At 36.6% G+C, this 25,803-nt stretch overlaps 1 protein-coding gene across 12 annotated transcripts in view; it reads right to left on the bottom strand.

Moving 5' to 3' along the window:
- The window catches only part of LOC123548803 (fibrillin-1-like), a 72,215-nt gene that overhangs the window by 39,718 nt on the left and 6,694 nt on the right, over positions 1–25,803 (bottom strand). For all 12 annotated transcript variants that reach the window (XM_053524688.1, XM_053524680.1, XM_053524684.1 and 9 more), the window contains exons 2-6: positions 18,606–18,783; positions 18,215–18,399; positions 13,009–13,147; positions 8,135–8,304; positions 5,027–5,149 (exon numbers count right to left, since the gene is read on the bottom strand). In XM_053524688.1, the coding sequence (XP_053380663.1) occupies positions 5,027–5,149; positions 8,135–8,304; positions 13,009–13,147; positions 18,215–18,399; positions 18,606–18,783 (795 nt within the window). The remainder of the gene's footprint in view (positions 1–5,026; positions 5,150–8,134; positions 8,305–13,008; positions 13,148–18,214; positions 18,400–18,605; positions 18,784–25,803) is intronic.

Genomic DNA, 25,803 nt, shown 5'->3' on the forward strand with positions numbered 1-25,803 from the left:
GTTGCCTTAAAATGACGTCACTGACGTCATGACGTTACGTCTCAGTTATCGCGCAAAATTAATAGTTTTTATCTTGAAAGTACGTAATTCTGTCATTTTTTTTATTTTAACTATTTTCAAATAACCATTATTTGCTAAAATATTTTTATGAGTCTTTTGCTCTGAATAAAAATCAATATTTTGCTTCTTTTATGTAGTTATATATTGAAATGTTATGCGGAATGTAAGAAAATGGATGATGGTAACCAATGTTATTTGGAATATAGCTGGGTGAAAGGTTACTTATTACGGCTATTTTCAAATAAAAAATCTAGCAGTTTGATTTGTAATACCTATTTTCCGGTTCCGTTGATAATTTGTTACTTATATACAAAAACTAAGATCTAAAATTGTTCAAATTTCGGTAGAAAATTGTGGTTTCTTGAATTGAATTGATGTTACCATGGAAACGAAGCCCGTGACCTATGTATCTAAATGTAAAATTCAAAAGCGTTGACACTGGTCTATTTAAGAAACACAGCTTCGGCTTTTTATTTTCATTTCAACAATATCCATGAGAATAATAGCAGCATGCTAAACGAATTTTCCATGAAAAATGCCAGACGAGGGGTACTGCTGTAAGTATTTTAAGCTGTGAAATTTGTTTGAATAAATGCAAATAACACGAAAATATAACTTACGTTAGAAATAATATGTTTTATAGCTACATTAACTAGAAAGATAATCTTATTCAATATTTTTTATAAGAAACTACGACAAAAAGCAAGGTATAAGCTATTTTAAACATCTCTGTTGCCATGGTTACTTTAAACTTTAAGAAAAATAGGGTACCATGTAAAGTGGTTGGTATTTTGCTAATAATATTACCCAAATATTCCATGTTGGTCATTAACAGAATGGCACTGAAGCCGTCGAAAACCCCTATTTTTATACATAGTTGCTTAAAAATGAGAGAAAATGCGTTACCATGAAAACACGAGCCCCGCGACATATACATTTTAAGCTTTTATTAGAAGATAACGTGCATACCAGTAAAATTATCAATTATGCAGACTTCTACGGATATCAGTGAAACTAAAATACACTTTCAATATGAAATACCTTTGGAGGGTCATGTTCTTCAAACCTGGATAAAAATTGACCTTGAAGGGACAGAGACAAACGAAATTGAGATTGCAGCAGTTAAGACTTCATATTACACGAACTACAAAAATGTGCTGCGGTTCAATTAATTTGAATTTACCCTTGTAACAAGGTAACCTACCTCCTTAAGGTTATATTTCTTGTTCTATTTAGCCTTTTAGTTTTTTTGTGTTTTTTGCTGTTTTTTGTTGTTGTTTATTTGTTCTGTTGACTTTCATATTCCACTGTCATGGCATCTATTAACATACCAGCACATTGATGCCATTAGTATTTGGTTTAATATAATGAGCATTTTAAGGATAAAGTTTTTACAGAAAATGTGTCTTTATTCACACCAATTTAGATAAAATTGTCATGATTTTTTATATCAAAATGATTGGCCAAATACTTCTTTTTCAATATTTGCCTAGTCTAATGCAGTTCCATTCTGAGGAAGCTATTTATATGGTTTTAAAGTGATTAAACTCATTTTTCGTCATTTTTGTTGCTGGTTCATGTCAGTCCATTCTGTCCATGCCATGTCTTGCAAGAGTGTAACGCATATGGGTATGTACTCTGTCTAGCCAAAGGAGAGCGGACGGACACGAACATTCTTATAATCAACTCGATGTGTTCTGTTTTCTCCGCTTTTACTTTCTAACTGTATTGTTTATCTGTAACGTTTTAACACATGAATAAACAATACTCAAACTTGGAACTGCACTTTTTTTTTTCTTTCATAAGTTTACCAGAGGTTGATACACTTTGCATGTGTATTTTACAAAAAGAAGCGTTCACCTCAATTATAATTCGTTTTCATTTTTCATTTTCTGCTTGACAGCACGCTAAAATTTGTTTAGTGACTGCAAGGTCCTGTTGATATGTATTACTTATTTACACATTTACTAATTGCCAACCGCCTAGTGGTAGAGCGTCCGCTTCGAGTGCGGGAGGTCGTGGGTTCGATCCCCGGCCGCGTCATACCAAAGACGTAAAAAATGGTACTGGCAGCTTCCAGGCTTGGCGCTCAGCATTAAGAGGGTAGTGCTAGGACTGGTCAGCCCGGTGTCAGTATAATGTGACTGGGTGGGGTACCATGTCACGTGTCTACGGCGTGATATTCCAGTGAGGCAGCACTATAAAATTGGGTATTGTGCTCACTGCTACAAGCAGACACCGTCGTTTATATGACTGAAAAATTGTTGAAAAAGACGTTGAACCCGAACACGCACACTTACTAATTGCCTGTCCATTCCTTTTTTCTTTTCCTCATGCACTTCAATAACTAGACCTACTTTCTTAATACTTCAGTCCCTCCGCAAACCACTTCCAGATTTCTTTCATGTTTCTTTAATTTTGTCGTTTAACAAACATTTTGAATTGTTCATTGCCAAGTTTTTTGGCAAAATTATAGCAATGTATTTATTCTGGGGAAACTAAATGCACGTTTACATAACAATGCACTTGAATTGCTACACTAAATATCACCACACCTATAATTGATATTTAAAAAAGGGTTTAGTTCTGCCCATTGTTTTCTCGTTTGGGGCAAACCCTTTACTTTATTTGGGGATCAAACACCGCTTTTCATGGAATTACACGCCTCAACACGTGTATCATTGAAGGTTCCATGTTCACCGCCGTTTGAATACATCTACGGATGTCTCTGAATTGCTTTTTGTACTTTTAGCATGTGTAAATGTTGAGTTCTGCTCAACCCGGGGCTAGAGGGCGTGGACGGTAGCATGCATTTCCACTACCGTCCATGAACACGCTCAATCAAACCGAGCCTGCAACATTTTCGTTTTTGTCGTGTTGGGCGACCTGTGAAGTTCCCACTTTTCTGTATTTTATTTATCACATTTTATCAAGGTGCTTAGAGAAATAAGGGACTATCTGTCTGTTTAAACGCTTCTGAAAATCAAAATCTTCGATCAAAATGTCAGAAAGAACCTTTTCATTCTAATGAGGCGTCTCCAGTCTGGTTGAGTGAAATCAAAAATGAACACCAGATGCGCAACTTCACATTCTATATGACAACGTTTTATGACTCTAAGTCAAATACTTTTTGAGATACATGCGACACAAATTTGTATCCCATTTATGCATATTTTTGAAAATCAAGGGCCATAACTTCGGTCTGACTGACAGAAATCCGGAAAAAACTCTAGGTGCACAACCTTTCATGCTGAATAATGTTCTTTTGATGTTTCATGACCCTAGGTCAAATACGTTTTGATATATATGCGTGCGACACATTTTTTGTATGCCTTTTTAATGCATATCTTTGACTAAGTCAGTGGCCATAATTCTGGTCTGGCTGAGTGGTATCTCTAACAAAACCGCAAGAGCACAACTTCCTGTAGTTTTCATAATACTGGGTCAAATAATTTGAGATATATGCGACACATATAAGGCCATTTTACGCATATTTCTGACAAAGTCAAGGGCCATAACTATTGTCTGGCTGTGTGAGATCCAAACTTAAACCCCTGGTGAACAGCTTCCTATGCTGGATAACAATCCTATGAGGTTTGGTGACTTCTGGTCAAATACTCCTTCAGATGTAAACGACACTAATTCGGATGGACGGGGGCAAAGGGCAAATGTAAGTTCTAATTTAGGGAGAAGGTGTTCACAAAAAAGGATATTTTCAGAGCATAAGAAAACTAAGAAATTTTGGAAAATAACAGTACGAAATCAATTGCTCAAATACTGTCTATCACTTTTATCGATGACTGAAAGGCATTTTGAACGGACATTCATTTTGTATAAGGATATGTGAACAAACATACACAATAATAAAGCTATCACTTCACTTAAACTAACCATTTATCAAATAAACTACACATTTAACTTAAACCCAGACAGTCACAATTATTGATTGATTTAAAAAAGATAGATTGTATTCGGTACTGCAAGGATTTTAACATGGAAATAAATGGCTTAATAATTGTTTCCACATATACATATACACACTTCACCTCCTCTGAAAACGAAATATTTTACAACATGGGAGAAAAAACTCCAATTTACTAGGTTGAAAGAAAATACTTTTCTATTGTTGTAATGTTTACCTACTTTGTAAAAGAAGCATCTTTTATGTTTGTGTAATTTATGTTATGTTCATTTTGTACAGGCTAATTCATTCTAAATTATACGTACGTTGCTAAAAAGTGAACGCGGTCATTATTTCAGAAAACCCAGTTATAACAAAACCCTGGTTAAAACCCTATATAAATAAAACGACTACCCTTGCCTATCAAACATTTATTTAATTAATTGACTTATTTTTATTTTCAACTGTTTTACCTTCCATAACCTTCTTATATTTTCACTGGTTAACAGATGGTCACATCGTGACCCCCTATATTTCTGTGGAGGGTCAGTAGATTTTCATGTCGATCCAGGCTAAAAGAAAGTGGTTGATAAAACAAATCAACTATAGGGTTTGTTAGTGACCCTCTACGGAAATATGCCAGGCCATTATGATAAATACTGGGACTCGGTTAACGCCTCGCTCCCCCACCCCATTTATCATACTGGACGAATATATTTCCGTGGAAGGTCATTGATCTAGTCTATAAAAAGGGTCGGTAAAACAAAACAATTACTAGATTCTATATATTATAAATATGTGAGGCCAGTATGATAAATATGGCTTACGCCTCGCCCTTCATTTATCATACTGACCATACATAATTCCGTGGAGGGTCACTTTCAAACCTAGTAATTAATAGTGGTGTTAACAAACCCAGTAATTTATAGTCGTTTTATTTATTTTCTTTATATGTGCGTGCGTGCGTGTTTGTGTGTGTGCGCGCGCGCGCGCGAAACATTAGCCATTATACTTCGTTTCACATATTAAGGAAATCAATAAAGAGATTATTCGATGAAAACAAACCATTGCATGTTTTTCCATCAATAGCTAGATTGAATCCGGGATTACAGCCGCAGTTAAAAGAACCTATTGTGTTACTACAGAGTTGTGAACAGCCTGGTGTACCATCCGTGCATTCGTCAATGTCTGAAACGTAAATAACAATATTTATCACGTCGTTCATATTGAATGAATCAACTTATGTTTCAGAAAATGATAGTTAATACATATGCCAGTAGTTTGAATGCCTGCATACATCAGTCTTTTAATAAAGTTAAAGATATTACCCATTGAAAATAAATGTTCGCAAATACGATTTTAAGGTTGGCAATATTATCGTCGGAGGGATTATCTATAATCCTAAAGTCACATTCCAGCTGCTATTACCCTTTGCCATGGCAGTAGTGAGACCTAAGGCCGTCTTGGTCACGTCATTTTGTTGCTTTTTATGATTAAGCATAGCAGTCGTATAAGAGGACATGTCCTCGACTAATGCGACCTGTAGCAACGTTTTAGGAATTGAGGAATTCGCCGTACGATCACTAAATATAACTATGATTTTTGCTTACCAGTCTCGATAAGTCACAATTAGTCGTAAGTGATTCGACTTGAATACTGAATTAAGTAGTATAGAAAAGACCACCTACAAACAACTTCGGCAAATTAAAGCCATTCAAGACATGTAGAACAACAATCGTACAACTGTTAAAAGTCTATCGAAGACCAGCAACGACTTGGTATGATTTCGGCCGCAGGTGGCTTTTTCAAATATAATCGAAAACCTAAATCCCCTTCGTAGGAATGGTTCAATGTATGGTCTAAACATAAAAAGTAACTACACAGCGCAAGTGTTCTCCGTTGAGTTATTAATTTGTATAGTAAAAGCTCGATGATTTGTTTTTGTCTGTTTGGTTATACAGACTATCGCTAGTCAATAGAATAAAATCATCGAGTGTTCACTACATTTAACAATTTGAAAAATTTGTAATTGTGGTCCTTAAATTATTTACTATCAATAAAATTATAATCAGGGACCGGTAACACCGTTGGATGCTCCTCGAAATAACAGTAGCGTAAGGGGCCTTTTAGTCACGGATATTGTGTTAAGGAGAAATGTGGTCAGCAAGAGTCGTGGTCTTTAACCACTGACCTCTATCAATATGTAAAGTAGCAAGTCAATGCATAAAATAGTATTCCCTGGACATGGTTTTCAAAAAAGGAGATAATTCAAATATGGGACCACTTAAGAGTTTTGGTTCCTTGAAACTGCACTCCCTCTCACTGACCACTATCAATATGTCAATATGTAAAGTATGAAGTCAATCCTTATATAGTATTCAAGTTATGCCTCGGACAAGGCTTTCAAAAAAGACAGTAAATTTGCACCACCTGGAGTTATGGTTCTTTGTCACTTCACTCCCTCTCAATGAGTTTTATTAATATATTAATATGTAGTGTCAAGTCAATAGCTTACACAGTATTCGCGTTATGCTCCGGAAAATGTTTTCAAAAAATGGGAGATAATTTAAAAATGGAACCACGTAGATTTATGGTTCCTTGTCAATACCCTTCCTCTAAATGAGCTCTATCATTGTATAAAGTTACAACTTGATATCTTTAATAACTACTGACAAGAAGTGCGACGGACGGACAGACGGATGGAAGGAACATTTGGCGACTACATGCTCCCACCAACTTCGGGAGCATAAAAAAATCTTTGGATGCATTGAATACAACAAAGCAAAATAATAGCAGACTTCCCATTGGGACTTTTCATGAGAGGTAATCAAACGTGCAACACCCCTCTGCCCCCCCCCCCCACCCACTCCCCATCATTGGTATAAACTACTATACATATAAGGGTGGACATGTTATGACAATCTTGTCAATTTCATGGCCGCAGAAGGAGTTTTCACTGTAAAAAAAGTCCGCGTACAGAAAACATAACACACTATGTTACATAGATTTTTTATTATGAAATACAAATAATTGATCTTTTTTTCAATTTTCGGTGTTCAATGTGGCAGTCATCTAACACCATTGAGGTTTATTAGAATGGTATATTTTATGAATGGCATTGTCTTATATTTAAAGGGAAATCAAATAAACTCTTGTTACGGAAAAAGTAATAGCATGTTCTACCTGAACAATCTAACAAATAATTTTTATGGGTTCCATGATTCAATCGATCTGCAAATGGTGATGCTGAAATACGAAGATTATTTAACACCAGAGTTGCATACTATTTTATTAACGGATGACCTTGACGTGGAGCACGAAGATGACGAATATTTCCCATTATTCATCCGCGGCAATACATGAACGCCTGTAAAAAATAGTTTTAAACCACAATTTTTGGGCGCCTAACACATTGCTTAAATATATCTTTTTTAACTACTGAATCTTCAAACCACTGGGAAAGCCACCGGTCAATAAGCCATCCATAAGAAGGTGAAAATATCCAATAGCAGGCAATGCTCAGGCTTATACCTTTGATGAGACATACAAGTTCACCATTTGAACTTTGCCCTTAAAAAGATAATTTTTAGACAGAAAAGCTGCCGTTAAAACCATGAAATTGAAGAAATAAAAAGTCTTTGTTCTATAAATGTGACCTTGACCTTTGAACTTGTCTATAAGTTTTGATTTCGAACACGACAGACTGCCTTGTTAGATATGTGTGCAATGTTTTTGACACTGTTACTGATCGGAAAACCAAGAATATTACCAATTTTATCTCCGTGTAACTTTGGCCTCGATACCAAGGGTCTTGGACTCTCGCATGACGCACAGTGTTTTAATGATGCATATTTATGACAAGGAATTTCATGCTTGATAAAGTTTTTGACACTGACAAGAATGGGACATCTGACTGACTGACGTATAGTCCCCTAAATTGGTTTTCAACCCTATATGATGCAAATCTGAAAATCGCGTTGGCCGCAAAAAAAATGTAGTGCGGATCCCTATACATCGTGGATAAAGTCAAATTAAATAGATTGTTATGCATGCGAGAGTTTTGTTGTTGCCTTTTCTTTTTTGTGCGGATGGTGTTAACGTCAGGCCGACAAGTTGTAGGTCGAAACTTTCATGTATGCAAGATACACATGTAGAAATATTATTTGTATATACCGATGCATATTACCCCAGCATCTTCACCATGTCCACAGTTATGGCTTCCCCATGAATTTCTGCCACAATCTTCAATCGAATTTTCTGATCCTGAGCAACTTAGGTCATCTAGCCAAATTTTGCCTCTCCCAGAACCAAAGTAAGCACTACCCTTTGCAACGGCACCGAGCCTGACATAGAATAAGTGTGCACAGTTAAGTACAGTAAAAAAACTAATACAATAATCATCAAGAGATATAACTTCAGCGGATTAATCCTATCAATTTTGGAGGTAGTAGGATAATGTATTCTTGACAAAAATCAAGGCTCAGAATCATTACTGTACCCATACTTGACTTTGTCTATATATTCTTCTTTGAAATCAGGTTGACAGAGTGATCCCTAAAACAATATCATTAACAGTTCACAGGCTACCATTCCGTGAAATTTTCAGGCAGTATGTTTTCTTCAGCTGAAAGGAAACGCTTTCAGTCTCAATGTGTCTGTAATATTGACCTTAGACCTTAGATCTACCTTAAAAATAGGGGTGGGGGTTATCTACTGACAATAGGTCCTTGTGACGTATGACTGCTGCAGACTTAAGTGTCCTTTACTTAAATAGAACTAGATGTGTGTCCATAGGACACAGGTGTCCCCACTCCTGTCATTGTACATGGTTTTATGACTCTTAAGTTAAACATTTTAAGATGTTTGCAACACACACTTTTCAAAACATTAAGTGTATTTTTCACTTTGAGAAGGACTATTACTCTGTCCTAGCTGAGTAAAGTCCCAAAGAGATCACCCGGTGCAAAATTCCATAGGCTATAAAACAATCCTCTAATGTTTTATGTTTCTAGGTCAAGTACATTTTGATATACATGCAGCATAAACTTTTATTTTTTGACTTAGTCATAGGCCATAACTGTGGTCTTGCAAAGTGAAAACAAACTGCACAAATTCACATGCTAGATAATATTTCTACATGATTTCATGACTCAATGTAAATTTGTTTTAAGATATATGTAACACAAGCACTTTATATGTGTTTTTCACTATGTCAAGGACCAAAACTTCAATCTGGCTGAAATCTCAAACTGAACACCTGGCCCCGTGTTCACAAAACATTTTCAGTCTCAGCTGAGTTTGATAATGAAACTTTATTGTTCATTTATATCTAAATAGCATGTTTAAAACTAAATTTGAAGTTAATAACTATTTTCAAGTGACTATTTACTACTGATGGCCAGTCTCATTTGGAATTTAACCATGTAGATTTAGTAAAACTGATATTAAAATTTCAAACTCAAACTCAGCTGAGACCGAAAAATGTTTTGTGAACACGGGGCCAGGTGCGCAACTTCACAAACTATATAACTATGTATGACTCCAAGTCAAATACTGTTTGAGATGCATGTGACACACACTTTGTATACCATTTTGCATACTTTTTACAATCAAGGGCCATAACTCTGCTCTGACTGTTTAAATCAAGAACAAAATTCAAAATGCACAACTTCACATGCTGAATAATATTCCTACGAAGTTTGATGACTCTATTTCATATACTTTTTGAGATATGTGCTACACAACTTTTATGGATTTTCATACATTTTTTTCATTATGTCAAAAGCCATAACTCTGGTCTTTTTTAGTGATATCCCTAACAAAATCCCAGATGCACAACTTCACATGCTGAATAATATTCCTGTAATGTTTCATAACACTGAGTCAAATACATTTTGAGATACATGCGGCACAAACGTAGGGGCCCTTTTTTTTGCCTTTCTTGACCAAGTCAAGGGCCATAACTCGCAACCCGTCAGCTATATCTTTCCATCACAGTTTCTATTTATTGCGGGTCTACTTGATGCATGGCTCTGGCCGTTTTTGCTGTGTTCTGTGCTTCGAAGAAATCTAGCAGATTGTGTGTTAGGTTGCGGCTGGGGCATAAATAATTGATAGAGTGAAATTGCATCAATAAGACAAAGAATTACAAACCAATGCTAATGTTGCCTGTGATGTACCATAACACCTGATCATAAATGTGACATTTTGTTACAGGCAACACTGCAGTATATTCACTTTACAATACTAAGTGAAACCTCACTTTCTCTGTTAGATATTCATCTTTGCTTTTTATCCACTTGCCCCGACACCCCGCCCATTTGTCCATCCCATACCCATTTTTGCATCTTATATGTAATTAAGATGTACTCGTTGTTGGATTTTCGAAACAACCCGTCAGCTATATCTTTCCATCACAGTTTCTTTTTATTGTGGGTCTACTTGATGCATGGCTCTGGCCGTTTTTGATATGCTCAGTGCTTCCAGGAAATCTACCATTACGTTTAAAATTGTTATTGATTATCAATACTTTAGCTAAACAAATTATGCACAATTCATAACATACTAGTGCATTTGTGCCAGAGTTGTTAGCCTTGTCATGTATGATGAAAGTTATAATTGGTTACAAATATGTTTAAATCTGAATCTAGTTCATTTATTAGTAACACAGATAGAGTCAAAGTACATCAAAACTTGAACCTGAATATTTTAGAAACTGTACCCAAACATCTGGACACCGTCGTGTGGAGTCATTCTCCTCATACTATGTATACACGGTGTATGATCGTTACCAAATTAGCTGGAATTTTACGAAATTAAACGGACAAGCAACACAGTTGATTTTATCAAAACATGGATCGAAAGAAGGTAGACAGTGAAAAGTTTGCTGGAGAAAGTCCGAAGAAAACGTAAGATCAACATGACCTATTGTTCATGGAACCTAAGAGTGATATAATATGATAGTTGTGACCTTGACATTGAGCCTTAAGTCTTAAACATTGTAAATGCGTAAACAAGAGTGATACAAGAGGAATACAAATGGTCTTACAGTCAAATTTCTTAGTATTCACAAAAAAAGAACTTCTTGCTTCTCTCTGCCACTTTTACAACTCTCCTACTTAAAAGTAATAAGAAATACGAAAACCTTCATATTTAACATATTTCAATACACCGTTCCAGTACTAATTTTCAACTAAAAATAAATCAAATACAGATGTGTGGTTCTTCTGTGGTTAGTGTAGAAATAGGCTGCACTGCCAGAGTTTCCTTTGAAAGCATTTTTTCTTCTTTAGAATGCGTTTCTCTCAAATAAATTTAGAGCCATTTTACAACTGACATAGAGCTATTTTTGATTTTAGTGTTTAAAGGTCCATATTATATTTTGCAAATTTGTAAAAACAATAACATGTTACATAAACCATATACGATCAATTGGATTTTGGAGTAAATATCGGAACTTATTTGAATTCTAGAGTATTTGAGTAATGTTAAGTATGAACACAGTAAACATTTTGATTTTGCATTTACTATTTTGCTTAACATTTTTCTAATATAAGAGTAAAACTGATAAACGAATTTGACCAAGGAAGTATAATGTCCAATCAAAGGCGATCCCCTATTTTTAGATTGTTTCTGGTCCATGTTCTTGTGGTTGTTCTTGATGTCATCATCAACCATCTCTAACTTCCCACGCCACAAACAGTTGTTATTTTTTTCTATAAATGCCGCATTTATCTCAAATTCTACCTTGCTGACTTGTGTTTATAAAGTATTCTGTCTATTAAATCTTTCTATTACAGTTTCGATACTTTGACGTTTCAATTTTGCGGTGTAAGAATATAGTTGATGATGTAGACCTTATTTTACTTTTTATGCCAAAGAAGCTTTTTACTGTTTTCTTATAGTGCAACTAACGTATATGTTGATAAGCAGATTCAGTCCTCATAATTCTAGTGGTGTTCATACCTGACGTTTGTGTCTTTATATATTCTTCCTTGAAACTTCTTTGAAATGCAGTTAAAATGCTAAAATGGTGTCCGATGATACGTGCGTGTGATTTTTTTAAATTATATTCATGTTGGGTTGTAAGTCAGATCGAAAAAGTTTATGTCATGTGACGACTGTTCAGCTATTTACAGAGGACGAAGACTCTGTGTGCCTCTTTGCATTATGCCTGGCGGGCACCTGGATAAAACCATCGACTTCCGAAAGCTAGCTGGATGATTAACTCAAATAAAACAATTTACAAACCAAGCAAGGTTTCAGAAAAACGGCGGTCGGTGCGAGGCAAGTGATTGAAAATCCGCGACTTTAACCTGTCTGACTTGAATCCCCATCCCCCCAGCCCTCCACCGCCACCCCCTCTTTTAATTGTAGGCACACATGCAGATATCGCGAGATTCGTTTCCTCAGTAATATTAATCAAATTTGGGAAATTAATATTTCTCACTTTTCTTCAGACTATTTTGGCATAGCTTTATCAACGGAAGAAATTCAGGATAATTCATACAAAAATGGTATTTTAAACTTTATTTGAAACTGCGATCGTTTTACATCACACACAGCTGTATGTCCCACACAAAAATGCACAAAAAAGAATGGGTATTATTCCTTAACCAAAGTCACAGAGTGTATTTTAAGACATACCAGTAGAGAGATGACCAAAATCAAGATCAAGGGACATTGAACTTTTATGATTTCCCACGGTTTCAGGAAACAATTTAGAAATGTTTTCTGGCGTTTTGTGGCAAGTTATCTACAATTTCAGGATACCTTCACTGTTTTGTATTAAATGTTGTTAAAGAAACACATTCTTATAAAATCAGTAAATAAAGACATCTAAATACAATGCATGTCGTAAATATCTCATAAACTGTCAACTTTTGCTTTCAGTTTAAAAAAGGCCACAATGTGAGGTGGCAGAGCAAAACTGGTTTAAGTGCATGTAAGAAAAGAAGTACTAAGAACAGTTTTGCTCTCACACCTCGAACGTACTGACCTCAGTTCGCAATATTTGAATTAATGCTATAACCCTCAAGAAATTAAACCTGTCAAATCCAAGCATGTGGCAAAATACTTTAGCATCCGAGCCACCAAAGCTGTCATCACACACTGTTCCCCATGAGCCAGAGTAAAACACCTCTAAACGACCTTCGAGCGCATTGCTTCCTCCCTTCAAGCGAACTTCTGAAAAACAATAATACATCCATATATGTTTCAAAGAAAGTCGAGTATAGTCCAACAAGAGGATCGCCTGCTTGTCTGTAAGTGTCTGACATTGGGCAATATGTAATTTAAGGGTTAAAATTATTGGTCTTCTTACTCTTACTCACCTCCTGACGGTAGAGACAGATATATACTGTTTCAAAGCTAAAGTATTCGAGAAAAGTGGTCCGAAAACTAGTAAAAAGTAAAGAAGTGTCGTAATTCATGTAGAGCGTTGTGGTTTTTGACCAGCTTACTTATCTACCAATAATAAACAAGTGTGCAATGTTTCAAAGTTACAGCTCTTACAATAAAAGTGACCTAAACAAAACAAATAGACAATGAAAACAAATTTCTAAATTAAAATTTGCCATAATTCTGACAATGCAAAAGACAGTTCTGATTAGTTACCTACATACCCATCTAATGATAATAAACAAGTGTACCTTGTTTCCAAGTTATACCTCTTAAAGTATTCAGGAAATGTGGACCTAATAATATTACTCCATTTTTTCAAGTAAAAAGCGACATTATTCTAAAAAAATGCATGTTAGAGGTATGGTTCATGGCATACTTTCTAAACTAGTGCGCAAAGTTTCAAAGTTACAGCGTGTAATTTATAAGGCGCCGACACTAATGTCCACCGAGAACATTGTTGCCGGAAAGTAAGGTTATATTATTGATAGTATTTTAAGTTAAACATTTTAAAGTGATTATGTAATAAAATACATGTAGCTGATAAACACGTGTTTTCACAATAGCCCTGTAATAGATCCTTGACCTGTCGTAATACCCCGAGGCCGACCTTTGATCTACAACAAGGTCATTATAAAAACATATTTATTAATATTATACGAGTAGAAGTGTAACTTCCGAAACCCGAACGACCTCCGGACAAGCCTAGAAGTTCGGTATTTGGAAGTTTCCGGAATTCAGAAGTCTGAAAGTTTGCAGGCAGTGTTGCACTAGAGTTATCTTTTCTTACACGTAGGATGAAGGAGATTACGATCCCTTATTATAATTGTAAAAGTTTGTATAAAGTAGTTAATTATTTGATTAATCAATTAATTATAAACATTAAGGATAATAAAGTATGTATAAAATACATAAATAACAAATATAAAAACATATCTTTAAAAATAGCATTTACCCAAATATTTTCCACTTACATTTTACCATCTTTGAAGTCCCGAGTTCGTCAATATTTAATTGATGTTGATAATACATAGTTTACAGTTTACTCGATGTTACTAAATCAATTAAAACATCGATCTTTCTTTCATTTAAACATTAAGAAGGTTTTTCACCGTAAGATATTTAATTCATCATGTTTTCATAAATTGAAAACAATTTAAAGTAATCGCTGATTACTTCTTTACTTTTTCATCAAATGATCATTTTGATTATAATGCGTGTCAAAATAAACGCGCGCCGCAAATAGATAAACAAAAGAACATGTTGACAACTTGCCATGGGCGTATTCGGATTTACAGTTGACACTTTTAATTTGGCAAATATTTCGCTGTTCGGTTTTCGGAAGTCAATTTAAGTGTTAGAATATAAACGCTCCTTCAAAAATCGTCCGGTTATCAGAATTTGGAAATTCCGGTTTTCAGAAGTTAAAAAGATATAGAAATAAGAATAAAAACTGGGACTTTGCGTTTCGTGAGGTTTTCAGAGGTTTCCGATTTTCAGAAAGTCCGGTTCTCGGAAGTTCCACTGTAATACGGTCCAGCTGATATGGTCATCTTGAACGATGTAAATATGTACAAGCAGCGTAAGGCTCGTTTTTGAACGGAATTCGACAAGCTCTCGGCAGTCAGTGAAAACGTTGTTTGAATGAAAATTTACATTTAGACTTGGAAAATAACTCTGTAAGGCATCTTTTGATTGGATGATATCGCATGAGAATGGTCAATGCAATACTGTTGTGTTTTCTTTTTCCATTAACACTGCACATCATCCTTGATTTGATTTGCCTGATCATCCTTGATTTGATTTGCCAATATTTAAAATAAAATGAAATGAATTAATGATAGTGATAAATATATTTTGAAAAGTAAGGTTTATTGTGTATTGAAATATACTCAAACGCAAAATAAAGTATGCACGTTTCTTTTTATGATAACTATAGTAATATCGGTTATAAACCTTTCATCATGTGAAGCACGCCTGTTACTGTGTTGATCAATGGCTACACCGGTCACTATTGGGTTAAATGTAACTTAACGTCCGTATACAAACAGACCTCGCGTAACTAACATCCGATTAGACCGTCATTTTGAACTGACTTATACCAGGCGTCGTTTCGAAAGCGCTACCGCTACAGCGAGGCAGTACGGTATTACCAGGAACACCGTTCTGAGGCGTCTGCGTCATTGTGTTCGGCCTATCAGACCAAGACGAGCTTACTTTAGTAATGTGTTTGTACGACGTCATCGCGTTGCTCGTTTGAAATTTGCACGGCTTCATCTCCTTTGGCAAAGACGTCATTGGGATAGAATTGTCTTTTCCGATGAATCAAGGTTTAACCTAAGTCATTATGATGGGAGGGTAAGGGTATTTAGAAAGGGAGGGGAGCGATTTGCTAACGCCTGTATTGTAGAGAGAAAATGCGGGGGTAGTGTTATTGTTCGGGGCGGGATCATGGGAAACAGGAAAACTGATGTGGTCAATGTTAATGACAGTCTTAATGCAGCCGAATACATTAACCAGGTGTTAAGACCAGTAGCTGTTCCTTTCGTTAATCAGCATGCCCCCGCGACATAGATGCACGGCAATGCACGTCCGCATACGGCAAGGCTAACGCAGCAATATTATACCTAAATGCAAGGCGTTGCCATGGCCTGCCGTTTCTCCTGACCTCAACCCAATTGGGCATATTTGGAATATTCTTGGTCGTAGAGTTAGCTCAACACATATCGTCAACAATTTGCAGAAGCTACAAAATGCTCTGCAGATCGAATAAAACAACATTCCTGCACACGTCGTTCAACGTTACGTCAATTCCATGAGACGCCGTATTGTACAGGTTATCCGACAAACTGGTGGCCATACCCAGTATTAATCAAATTATCACAACAAAATCATTAAGAGAGATGCAAAACGTGATTCTGCTCACAATAACATCAATATCACAGTATGCGTATTTTTTATTTTGACCCTTGACACCATGTAATCGAATTCTGTGCATCTTTAAAAACTATGGTGGCTGATTTCTGCTATTTCATGTGTTCGTGTCGGCGAGGCGAAATGTCGAAGTAACAAAAACACGAAAGGTCGAAATAAAGCTTATTTCTCGTGTGTTCGCCTTTCGACTTTCGAGGCGGATACAAAAAGTAATGAAACATTGAAGGCGGAATAACGAAATTTCATAGGCGAACACATGAACCTTTGTATTAATCACTTTTCGTGTTGTCGGGTAATAAAACTTCGTGTTTCCGCCCCCTTCTTTTGTCGTCTCTTCGTGTATTCGCCTCGAAAGGTGAAAGGCGAACACACGACAATTGAGCTGTTCTCGATCTTTCGTTACTTCGACCCGCCGACACGAACATACGACAAATGTTTCATGTAGGTTGCACACAAAATAAATGTATAAAAAGTTATGAGAAAGTCCGTCTTAAAAATCTAATTCTGCTGAGAGAAAATGATAATATCAGCGCAAGTATTACCAAGTAAGGATGTTACTCTTCCCTCTACGGACATTAATTATAGCAAAGTTCATTTCAGCAGCATATGTGTAATTGTTATGCGCATGTCTACCGGAAGGCGAATATACGAAAGGACGAAATTGCACATTTGTCGTGTGTTCGTGTCGGTGGGTCGAAGACACGAAAACACGAAAGGTCGAAAACTGATTATTTGTCGTTTGTTCGCCTTTCGCCTTTCGAGGCGAATACACGAAGACACGACAAAAGGAGGGCGACAACACCAAGTTTTTATACCCGCCGACACGAAAAGTGATTAATACAAAAGTTCGTGTGTTCGCCTTTGAATTTTAGTTATATCGCCTTCAGTGTTTCGTGTCGTCGTGTGTTCGCCTCGAAAGTCGAAAAGCAAACACATGACAAATAAGCAGTTTTCGACCCTTCGTAGTTTCGTGTCTTCGACATTTCGACCCGCCGACACGAACAACTTGATAAGCATTATTTCGACCTTTCGTGTTTTCGTTACTTCGACATTTCGCCTCGCAACACGAACACCAGAAATAGCAGGAAGCAGCCACCATAAGAAACCGGTTTTTTTTTCAAAAGATTACTTGGGTTGTAGGCAATTGAATAAGCTAAACAGTGGTACCAAACATCACATAATTTCTGTTATGAATATTAGGCAAATTAAGACAAACTTCTATGCACACTTTCGTTTGCGTTTGAGTATAATATTTCTGCAGAGGAAAGATAGAAAATTGTATCGCATTTAGCATTATGTATGTGTATATTTCAAGATATTTTTTTCTGAAATGCAATTATTCAATTTCTTAGTTTCTGACCTATTTGCCCTAGGGTTGGACAAATGAAATTTTAATTTATCACCTTATAATCGACAATTACTATATTTGAACATAAACATACATATAACTTGAAAATATGCACATAAACTAACTTATTATATTAAAGTTCTATGTTTCATCTTTTTGATAATAATAATTTAAATAGTTCATTTAAGTGTTTTGTACAGGAACTTTCGATAAGATCAAAAGCATTAGTAGTATAAAATGTAATACTTATATTCTGAGTGAAGATGATAAAAGATTGGAGCTGTCCTTACAGCTAGCTCTATAGATGACGACGGGTTTGGTCAGTGTATTAGAATTTACGTTATTTGAATTTCGCCTACGTTAAAAATAAGTTATGTTGCCTTCATTAAGTCAGAGAATTATGATCGGTTACAGAATCTAATATATTGCAAAAAGAAATGACAGACATTTAAATAGAGCTAACCACGTTCTTAAGCAGATAGGTGCCTTAAGGTAGACTAACACGTAATTCTTTAACAATCTAATTTTTAACTTAGAAACAGATTATTAACACTGAGGCAAAAGAATCTTACTTATTCCTGGTCTGCACCGAACACCAGCATCTTCATTATGGTTACAGTTATGAGAACCCCAACGTCCAGAATTCCTCCCACAATAGCTTAAAGATGTCTCAGACCCCGAGCAAGACAGGTCATCTAACCATATTTCACCACGACCACTGCCGTATTTGGCACTTCCGTATGCAGTTGATCCTTCCCTGATAAAAATGTGAAGCTATATCGCGAAATAGAGTGATTGTTTTTAAAAGACAGTTAAAGTGATTGTAAGCTAAAGGAATTTTATTAGATTACTCAACAATTTGATAATTAGTGTTTGAAGTTAAGTGATACAAATGAGTTTAACAAAATATCAAATTATGTACAGTAACTGTTATATTGCTTTTATGTTGCTACATGAAAATACCTCAGATGTCCGAGCATGTAGCAAATAACTTGAGCATCGGCATTATCAAAGTCATCATCACACACAGTACCCCATTTGTAATTATAGTATACTTCGACCCGACCCTCTAATTCTGAACTTCCTCCCACTAGACGAACTTTCAAACTAGACACTGGCGGTACCATTGCAAGAAGTATTGCTGAAAAAAATAAGCAATGTAGACAATATTAGGGAAACGCACGTACGCACACCATTGATTGAGAGACTTATGTGATTTGTATTTTCATAGAGTGAAACAGGACACTTGTGATACCGTTGTCTCAAGTATTTCTGGAATTATATGAAATATAGACATAATTAGGGGGCACACACACACAGGCATACACGCATGCACATAAACACACAATGACTGTGTCAACTATATGAGATTTATATTTCCATGGAGCGAAAGCCTGTTGAAGAAAACGATACTCGAAATCATGGTTAACAAGACCTCCGCCAAGCGGAGCAATATACGCCCGAAGGGTTATATCAGAGGAGGATGGGGGCAACATTTAAAGAACTTGACTGTTGAAGCCCAAAGGACAGGAACAACAAAGGGAAGAAATTCCGAAAAAGTCCACAAAAAGCCTTATCAGGTACAGATATGTTAAAATACACCTAAAAATTGGAGGCACCATCCATTTGTTACCACAGAAAAGTGGTCTCGGTTTTTCACTACGGCTGATAATAAAGAAATTACAAAATAAGCTATTTGTAGTAACATAAAAGGGAAGTAATTCAAAAAAAAATATTGTAAGTGAAAATAAAACAGATGTTGCCAAACCTTTGACCCCTAAGTGTGACCTTGACCTTGAAGTAATCCACCCGAAACATGCGCTCTGCATGTCGTCTCGATGTGGTGAACATTTGTGCCAAGTTTATTTGAAATCCTTCAAGCAGTCCAAGAGTTACAGAGCGGACACGGAACAAACTCATATGACTTTTGACCCCTAAATGTGACTTTGACCTTGAAGCGATCCATCCGAAACATGCGCTCTGCACGTTGTCCTGATGTGGTGAACATTTGTGCTAAGTTTCTTTAAAATCCTTCAAACAGTTCAAGAGTTACAGAGCGGACACGAAACAAACTGATATGACCTTTGACCCCTACGTGTGACCTTGAGCTTGAAACGAGTTATCCAAAATATGCGCTCTGCACATCGTCTTGATGTGGTGAACATTTGAAGCATTGCAACGGTTTACTTCCTTCTGCACTTTATTTATAAGAATATCTTGCAAAAAATCTTATGTCAATCTTATGGCAATAAGCTTATACAACTAGTCTTTTTCAGGGTGTTTACTTTTTATGCATGTTTTGAGATAAATTATTGTTCGCCTAAAATGTATGGGTTAGTCCCTTTAAGAGCACAGTATATTTTTTGGAAGTTGAACAACCCTCAAACAAGTGAAAATTGAACTAAAATGACCGTCACGAAAGCTAATATTTGTTCAGAAATGAAAATAAGTGCACCACTATCAATAACATGTTTGTGTTATGTATTTATAAATTCTGAAGACGCATGTACATTTTCTTTTTCGATCTATGACGTTGTTAACTACGCTTATTCAATATGCTTTCATCAAAGCAGTTTAAAAAAAAAATTAACGTGAAATTTAATGAATGGTGTTGTTCTTGGCAAACAGATGTACTTCATTATGACCTCATTAAAAATTAATAATACGAATAAATGTATGCTTCAGAAGTCATGAACTTCACTAAATGACTTAACAAGATACTGTTTGATTGAGTTTTAATGTCGGTTTCCAGAGGTGGACTAAAGGTACACGTTCAGACATTATTCAATGCATATGCCTGCTCCTTCTTAGATCTGCATGGACCGAGTTGCTCAACATTTTGACTACTGGGTTATAAGCTATCCACTTAGATCTGCTTGGACCGAGTTGCTCAACATTTTGACTACTGGATTATAAACTGTCCACTTAGATCTGCATGGTCCGAGTTGCTCAACATTTTGACTACTGGATTATAAGCTATCCACTAAGATCTGCATGGACCGAGTTGCTCAACATTTTGACAACTGGATTATAAGATATCCACTTAGATCTGCATGGACCGAGTAGCTCAACATTTTGACTACTGTATTATAAGCTATCCACTTAGATCTGCATGGACCGAGTTGCTCAACATTTTGACTACTGGATTATAAGCTATCCACTTAGATCTGCATGGACCGAGTTGCTCAACATTTTGACTACTGGATTATAAGCTATCCACTTAGATCTGCATGGACCGAGTTGCTCAACATTTTGACTACTGGATTATAAGCTATCCACTTGATAATTCTGTTCATATAACATGATATGACTACATCAGAATACAGATCTCAACAATAGAATGTGTGTTCATAACAGCTTTAGTGTCATTTCTAAAAGTTTCTCTGATCTATGTAAAGTAAAAACGGTTTTCAAATTTAACAAGCAGACAACTTAATATACCCAATGGATCAAGGTTTGAGCAACCAGATGGATAGCTTTTATGTAAAAAATATTCTTGACCAGACTGCAGATTTAGTACATACCCATATAAGAACAAAACACTACAATTTAACATTAATTCTGTACAGTATTCTGTTGGTGTTGTAAAAGTGCACAAAATATCAAGCAAATGAGAAAATGCTTTACTAATAAAACATCAATAAGACACAACAAAAAATATAAGTTTTATACTTCATTTACATGTGAAAGCGGACTAAATATATACTAACGTTGTACTTTTTTACCTCAGTTTCTTATTCATATAAAAAATCTATAATTCTGTATCCAAACATAAATAAAATACCACAATCTGAACTTTTAATAGAAAGCCATAATTGCATAGCAAAATTTTAATACAGTTGGTGTTTGTAATAATTATAGTCGGAATATTTTGGAAAAGACAACCTTTGTGAGAATGACTAAAAATATATTTTTATCAAAATTAAATACATTTACAGATGTCTACGTAGTGGATGTTGTCGAGTATCCCCATTGAATTTGAAATTTATTCTCGCTGTTATTTAAAAACCTTGTTTGTCACTTCATTTATTCCTGCATTTCAGAAGCATCACTTCTTTCAAATATTTGCGTAATACATCTATCGCAAAGTTGCTAAATTATCTCGTGAAAAAATTCTAAAATTTTGTATGTTTGTTATGGTATTTCAACTGCTGAAAACAAAACGTGAAATTCACAAATATTCTGGTTGCTTTTTTATTGCACACCCTGAAAATAACCGCAATGTATTCCGATCTTTTAGTAATGTCCTAAACATTCCGAACAAATTCTGATTATTATAGAAAAAAAGTAGCAATGTTGCTTAAAGGATTAAAAACTGCGTTTTGAAAAGGATCGAGCAGTAAGTCAGTGTACTAAACTGCTAAATTCAAAACGTATGTTTTAATAAAACATACATTAAATATCAATTTCACCTGTCTGAGATATATTTTTATTTCCTTTATAATCGATATATGACGATAGTGAGTTTCTTAAAAATGCTGTTAGCTTCCTACTCAATCCTCTGTGTTGATATATGTAACATTGTAACAAATGCAATTATGTTGAAAAGATATAGTTTAAACCAAAATCTATTCACATTTTACTGCATTACACCTTACTCCTTTCACAAATGTGAGGGTTATTTAAATTCGGCATGCACTACTATTTCATGGAACCCTAGCAACCCTTTAGTTATGCAATAGTCACACGTACGGATATGTCCGTGCGTTGAGGTACGGTGCGGATAAGACTAGTACTGGTCTGTGGGGCATGGACACGGATAAGTACAGACCAGTACGTCTTAGTACGCGAAAAATGGTGAGAAACGGGAAAAAAAAACTACAGGACGCAGATAAGTACCGATAGGTACGGCATACTACGTTTTACTGCGTCTGGCAACTTGCCCAGCGCGCGGACAGGTCTGCGGTAAAGTACGTTGAACTACGCTTAAGTACGGACAGCCTCGGTAACTACGTTCAGCTGCGGTTCAATACGCTTGACTACGTTCGCAATAAGGTTTAGTCACGGGTTGGTAAGTTTCATATAAATAGGCCACGTGTAGCCCGCGTTTTCATTGTGATCATAACCTGCCAGCAATACTATTACTACACCTTTTATAACTAGATCAAATTTAGTGAAGGCCCATAATGGTCAGGAATGCTGGGGAAAGGGGTAAGAGTGGCAAGAAGACTGTTGTTGCTGCTGAGCCCCCAGAGAATGCGGAAACCCAGGCTTCTGAAGACAATTAGGGTGCTGCAGAGTTGACTGTGTTAGACCGCCCTCAAGCCAGTCCCATGCAAAAGGAACATGCAGCAGAGACTGAGGGCCATTCCAAGGAGAAAAGGTCAAAGAGGGGCCCCCCTGAAGCTTGACTAGTCCATTGAGGAAATCATCTTCCTTTAGGTTCGGAATCACCTTGATCTCTACGACCAGAACCACCCTTACTTCCTGAAGGCTTACGTCAAGGATGCTCTCTGGGCTGCTAATGCAAATGAGATGAAGTTGAAGGAGACAGATGGTACAGAGGTTCAGGGTCCAAGGCTGAAAGCGTGGTTTACAAACATGCGGATTCCTTATGGGAAGGTCTCACGACTGCCATCCGGTTCTGGTGCCAAGCCCAAGACACACAGGGAGAAATGGATTTTGACCCAACTTGGCTACATGGACGAGCACATCTACAGGGTGCCTATGAAGGCAGGAGTCAATGTTAGTTTACAGGGTTGCAAACATTTCAAATGGGGAGACGAATTTAAGTTATCATAGGAAAATAGGTAATCTACATTGAGGCAAAAGGCCTTTTGTCTCATTGTAGATTACCTATTTTTTACATGTATTGAAACGAATAAACATGTTTTCCAAAAAAATTATAACTTTGCATTAGATAATAAAAATTGTATTGATGAAAATTGTCAACATTCAATTTAATGACATATTTTTTCTGTTTCTTCTACTTGCAGGTGATGGAGGTCATCAGGGAGAAGCACCAAGAACGGTTTCCTGATGAGCCTGCCTCTGTGCCGGACCCAGAGTCCGAGGACCGCTCCTCAAAAGGCGAGACTTCTCCAGCTGCCCCCTTAAGCCCAACATCTGACCACAAGAGAAAGAAAGACAAGGAGCCCAACATCAGCACAGTCACTGTCTTGCAGAAGCTGAGAAACAGGATAGAGGATAGCAGTGCCCAGCAGGTCCGCTATTTCCAGAGCATCAAGGTAAATTTGTCTTTGCACTTTTGCACTTTGAAATGAACAAAGTAAGCAATTTCGGGGATGAGGTTTGCGCCTTAAATTCTACATCCTTTCTTGTGGTGGTGGTAGGTGGGGAAGGGGCGGGGGTGGAGTTAACTTATTTTAGTTATATTTTACTTGTGATGTGGGTAACTTTACTTCATTTGATCGGGAGTGAGATGTTAACTTCAAGCACTTAAAATAATCATGCATGAACGTTTTTAGTATTTTTCTGCTTTAAGGATAAAGATCCCTTGACTGCTCAAAGGCAGGCTTTTGGTGAGAGTCTGGCCAAACACTGCAGACAGACCATGGAGCGCCGGGCCCAGCAGCAGCGCCGCCCGCCGGCCTCAGCTGTACTAATGACACCATCCCTAGTAAGCCAGGCGCAGCCAGTGTCCAGTGTGCAGCACGCCTTCCAGACTGTAATGAGTGTAGCTGAGATACAGCAACGGCAGTGTCCAAGTGGGTGGACACCTGAGTGGACACACAAATTCCAGCAACCTCAACAGCAGCAGCCCCCGAGGCCAGCGTCTGCCCCGGTGGCTTCTGGAGAGCTCAACATGCAGGAATGTTTCAACCCTCTGTGCCAGGATACCGATTTCTAGGGATTTAATGCGAAATGTTTGTTCAGTTTTGTTTGTTTTGTCTGTCTGTTTACCATTTTGCTGTATTATGAATTCAAGAAGAAAAATGAATAAAGAAATAAAAAATAAAAATAGTCCTAGTACTAGCAAATTAAGAATATATCCTTCCTCCCCTAAATGAAAATAGATAGATAAAAATGCCAATAAAGCGCCCCAACACGCCTCCTCCCCAAAAAGCAATCCCCCTCCCCAAAAAAACATAAAACAGATGAATAGGTGCTCACGACGAGTGGCGGTTTCATGTGAAACTGCCATTATAAACAAAGAAAAAAAATCTACCGTTAATAATTATAAAATAATCGATGTCATCGCGTTGTTAATCGTCTAATAAATCACGCTATGCACAACGTTCAGGTGTTTGTGCATTTAGCCACTCGGGCTTACGCCCTCGTGATTAAAATCATGAACATCCAAACTCTTTGCTCAGCGTGATTTATTAGATGATAAACAACAAGTTTCAAGCATTGTATATTTCAGAATAAACAACAGTAGATTTGTTATTCGTCCATAGTGGCAGTTTCACGTGTCATGTTAGATATCTCATTGAACAATGAGTAGATTCGTACGCATGTGAATATAGTCTTGCTTATTTTAGATCATTGCGCAGACAAAACCATGTTATAATTCAAATTACCGATGGCGTCTTGTTGTTTATTGTCTGTTTTATCTCGCTGTTCACACCGCTCAGATGTTTGAACATTTAGCCACTCAGGCTAACGCCCTCGTGGTTAAAAATCCCTACACATCCGAACTCTTTGCAAAACGTGATAAAATAGACAATAAACAACACGAAGGCATCGATTATTATATAATTTTACAATTGTAGATTTGTTTTTTGAGTATGGTGGCGGATTCACGTGTCATGTTAGAATTATACGTACACGCTACTGTAACAGTATTATTATAGTGTCACATAATGCGTATAGATTTTCAAATCTCCGTTACACGAGAATATAATACTCATGAAAAATAAACATAATTATAGTACACTATCAAAATGCTCAGTTGAATGAAAAACATGAAATAAAATGAGGCAAAACTGATACTTGTGAATAACTACGGGGCATGTATATAACAGGAAAACCAACATACGTGTTTAAAATACATTTATTCATTTAAGTGTCACAGTCAATCCTCAAACGGGCTGTTCGACTAATCTGGATGTACCTCAATACAACCGCACCATCCTGTCCTGCCATGACACCGAGCCAGCAGGGGAGTTCATGTAGTGCTTCAGGTATATCCTCTGATTCTTGGCCTCCTTGCTGTCTACATTGCCGCCCCTGATATTCTCCACGTCCTCAAGGTTTA

This window comes from Mercenaria mercenaria, chromosome 15 (genome assembly GCF_021730395.1).
Source record: "Mercenaria mercenaria strain notata chromosome 15, MADL_Memer_1, whole genome shotgun sequence".
NCBI lineage: Eukaryota > Metazoa > Mollusca > Bivalvia > Venerida > Veneridae > Mercenaria > Mercenaria mercenaria.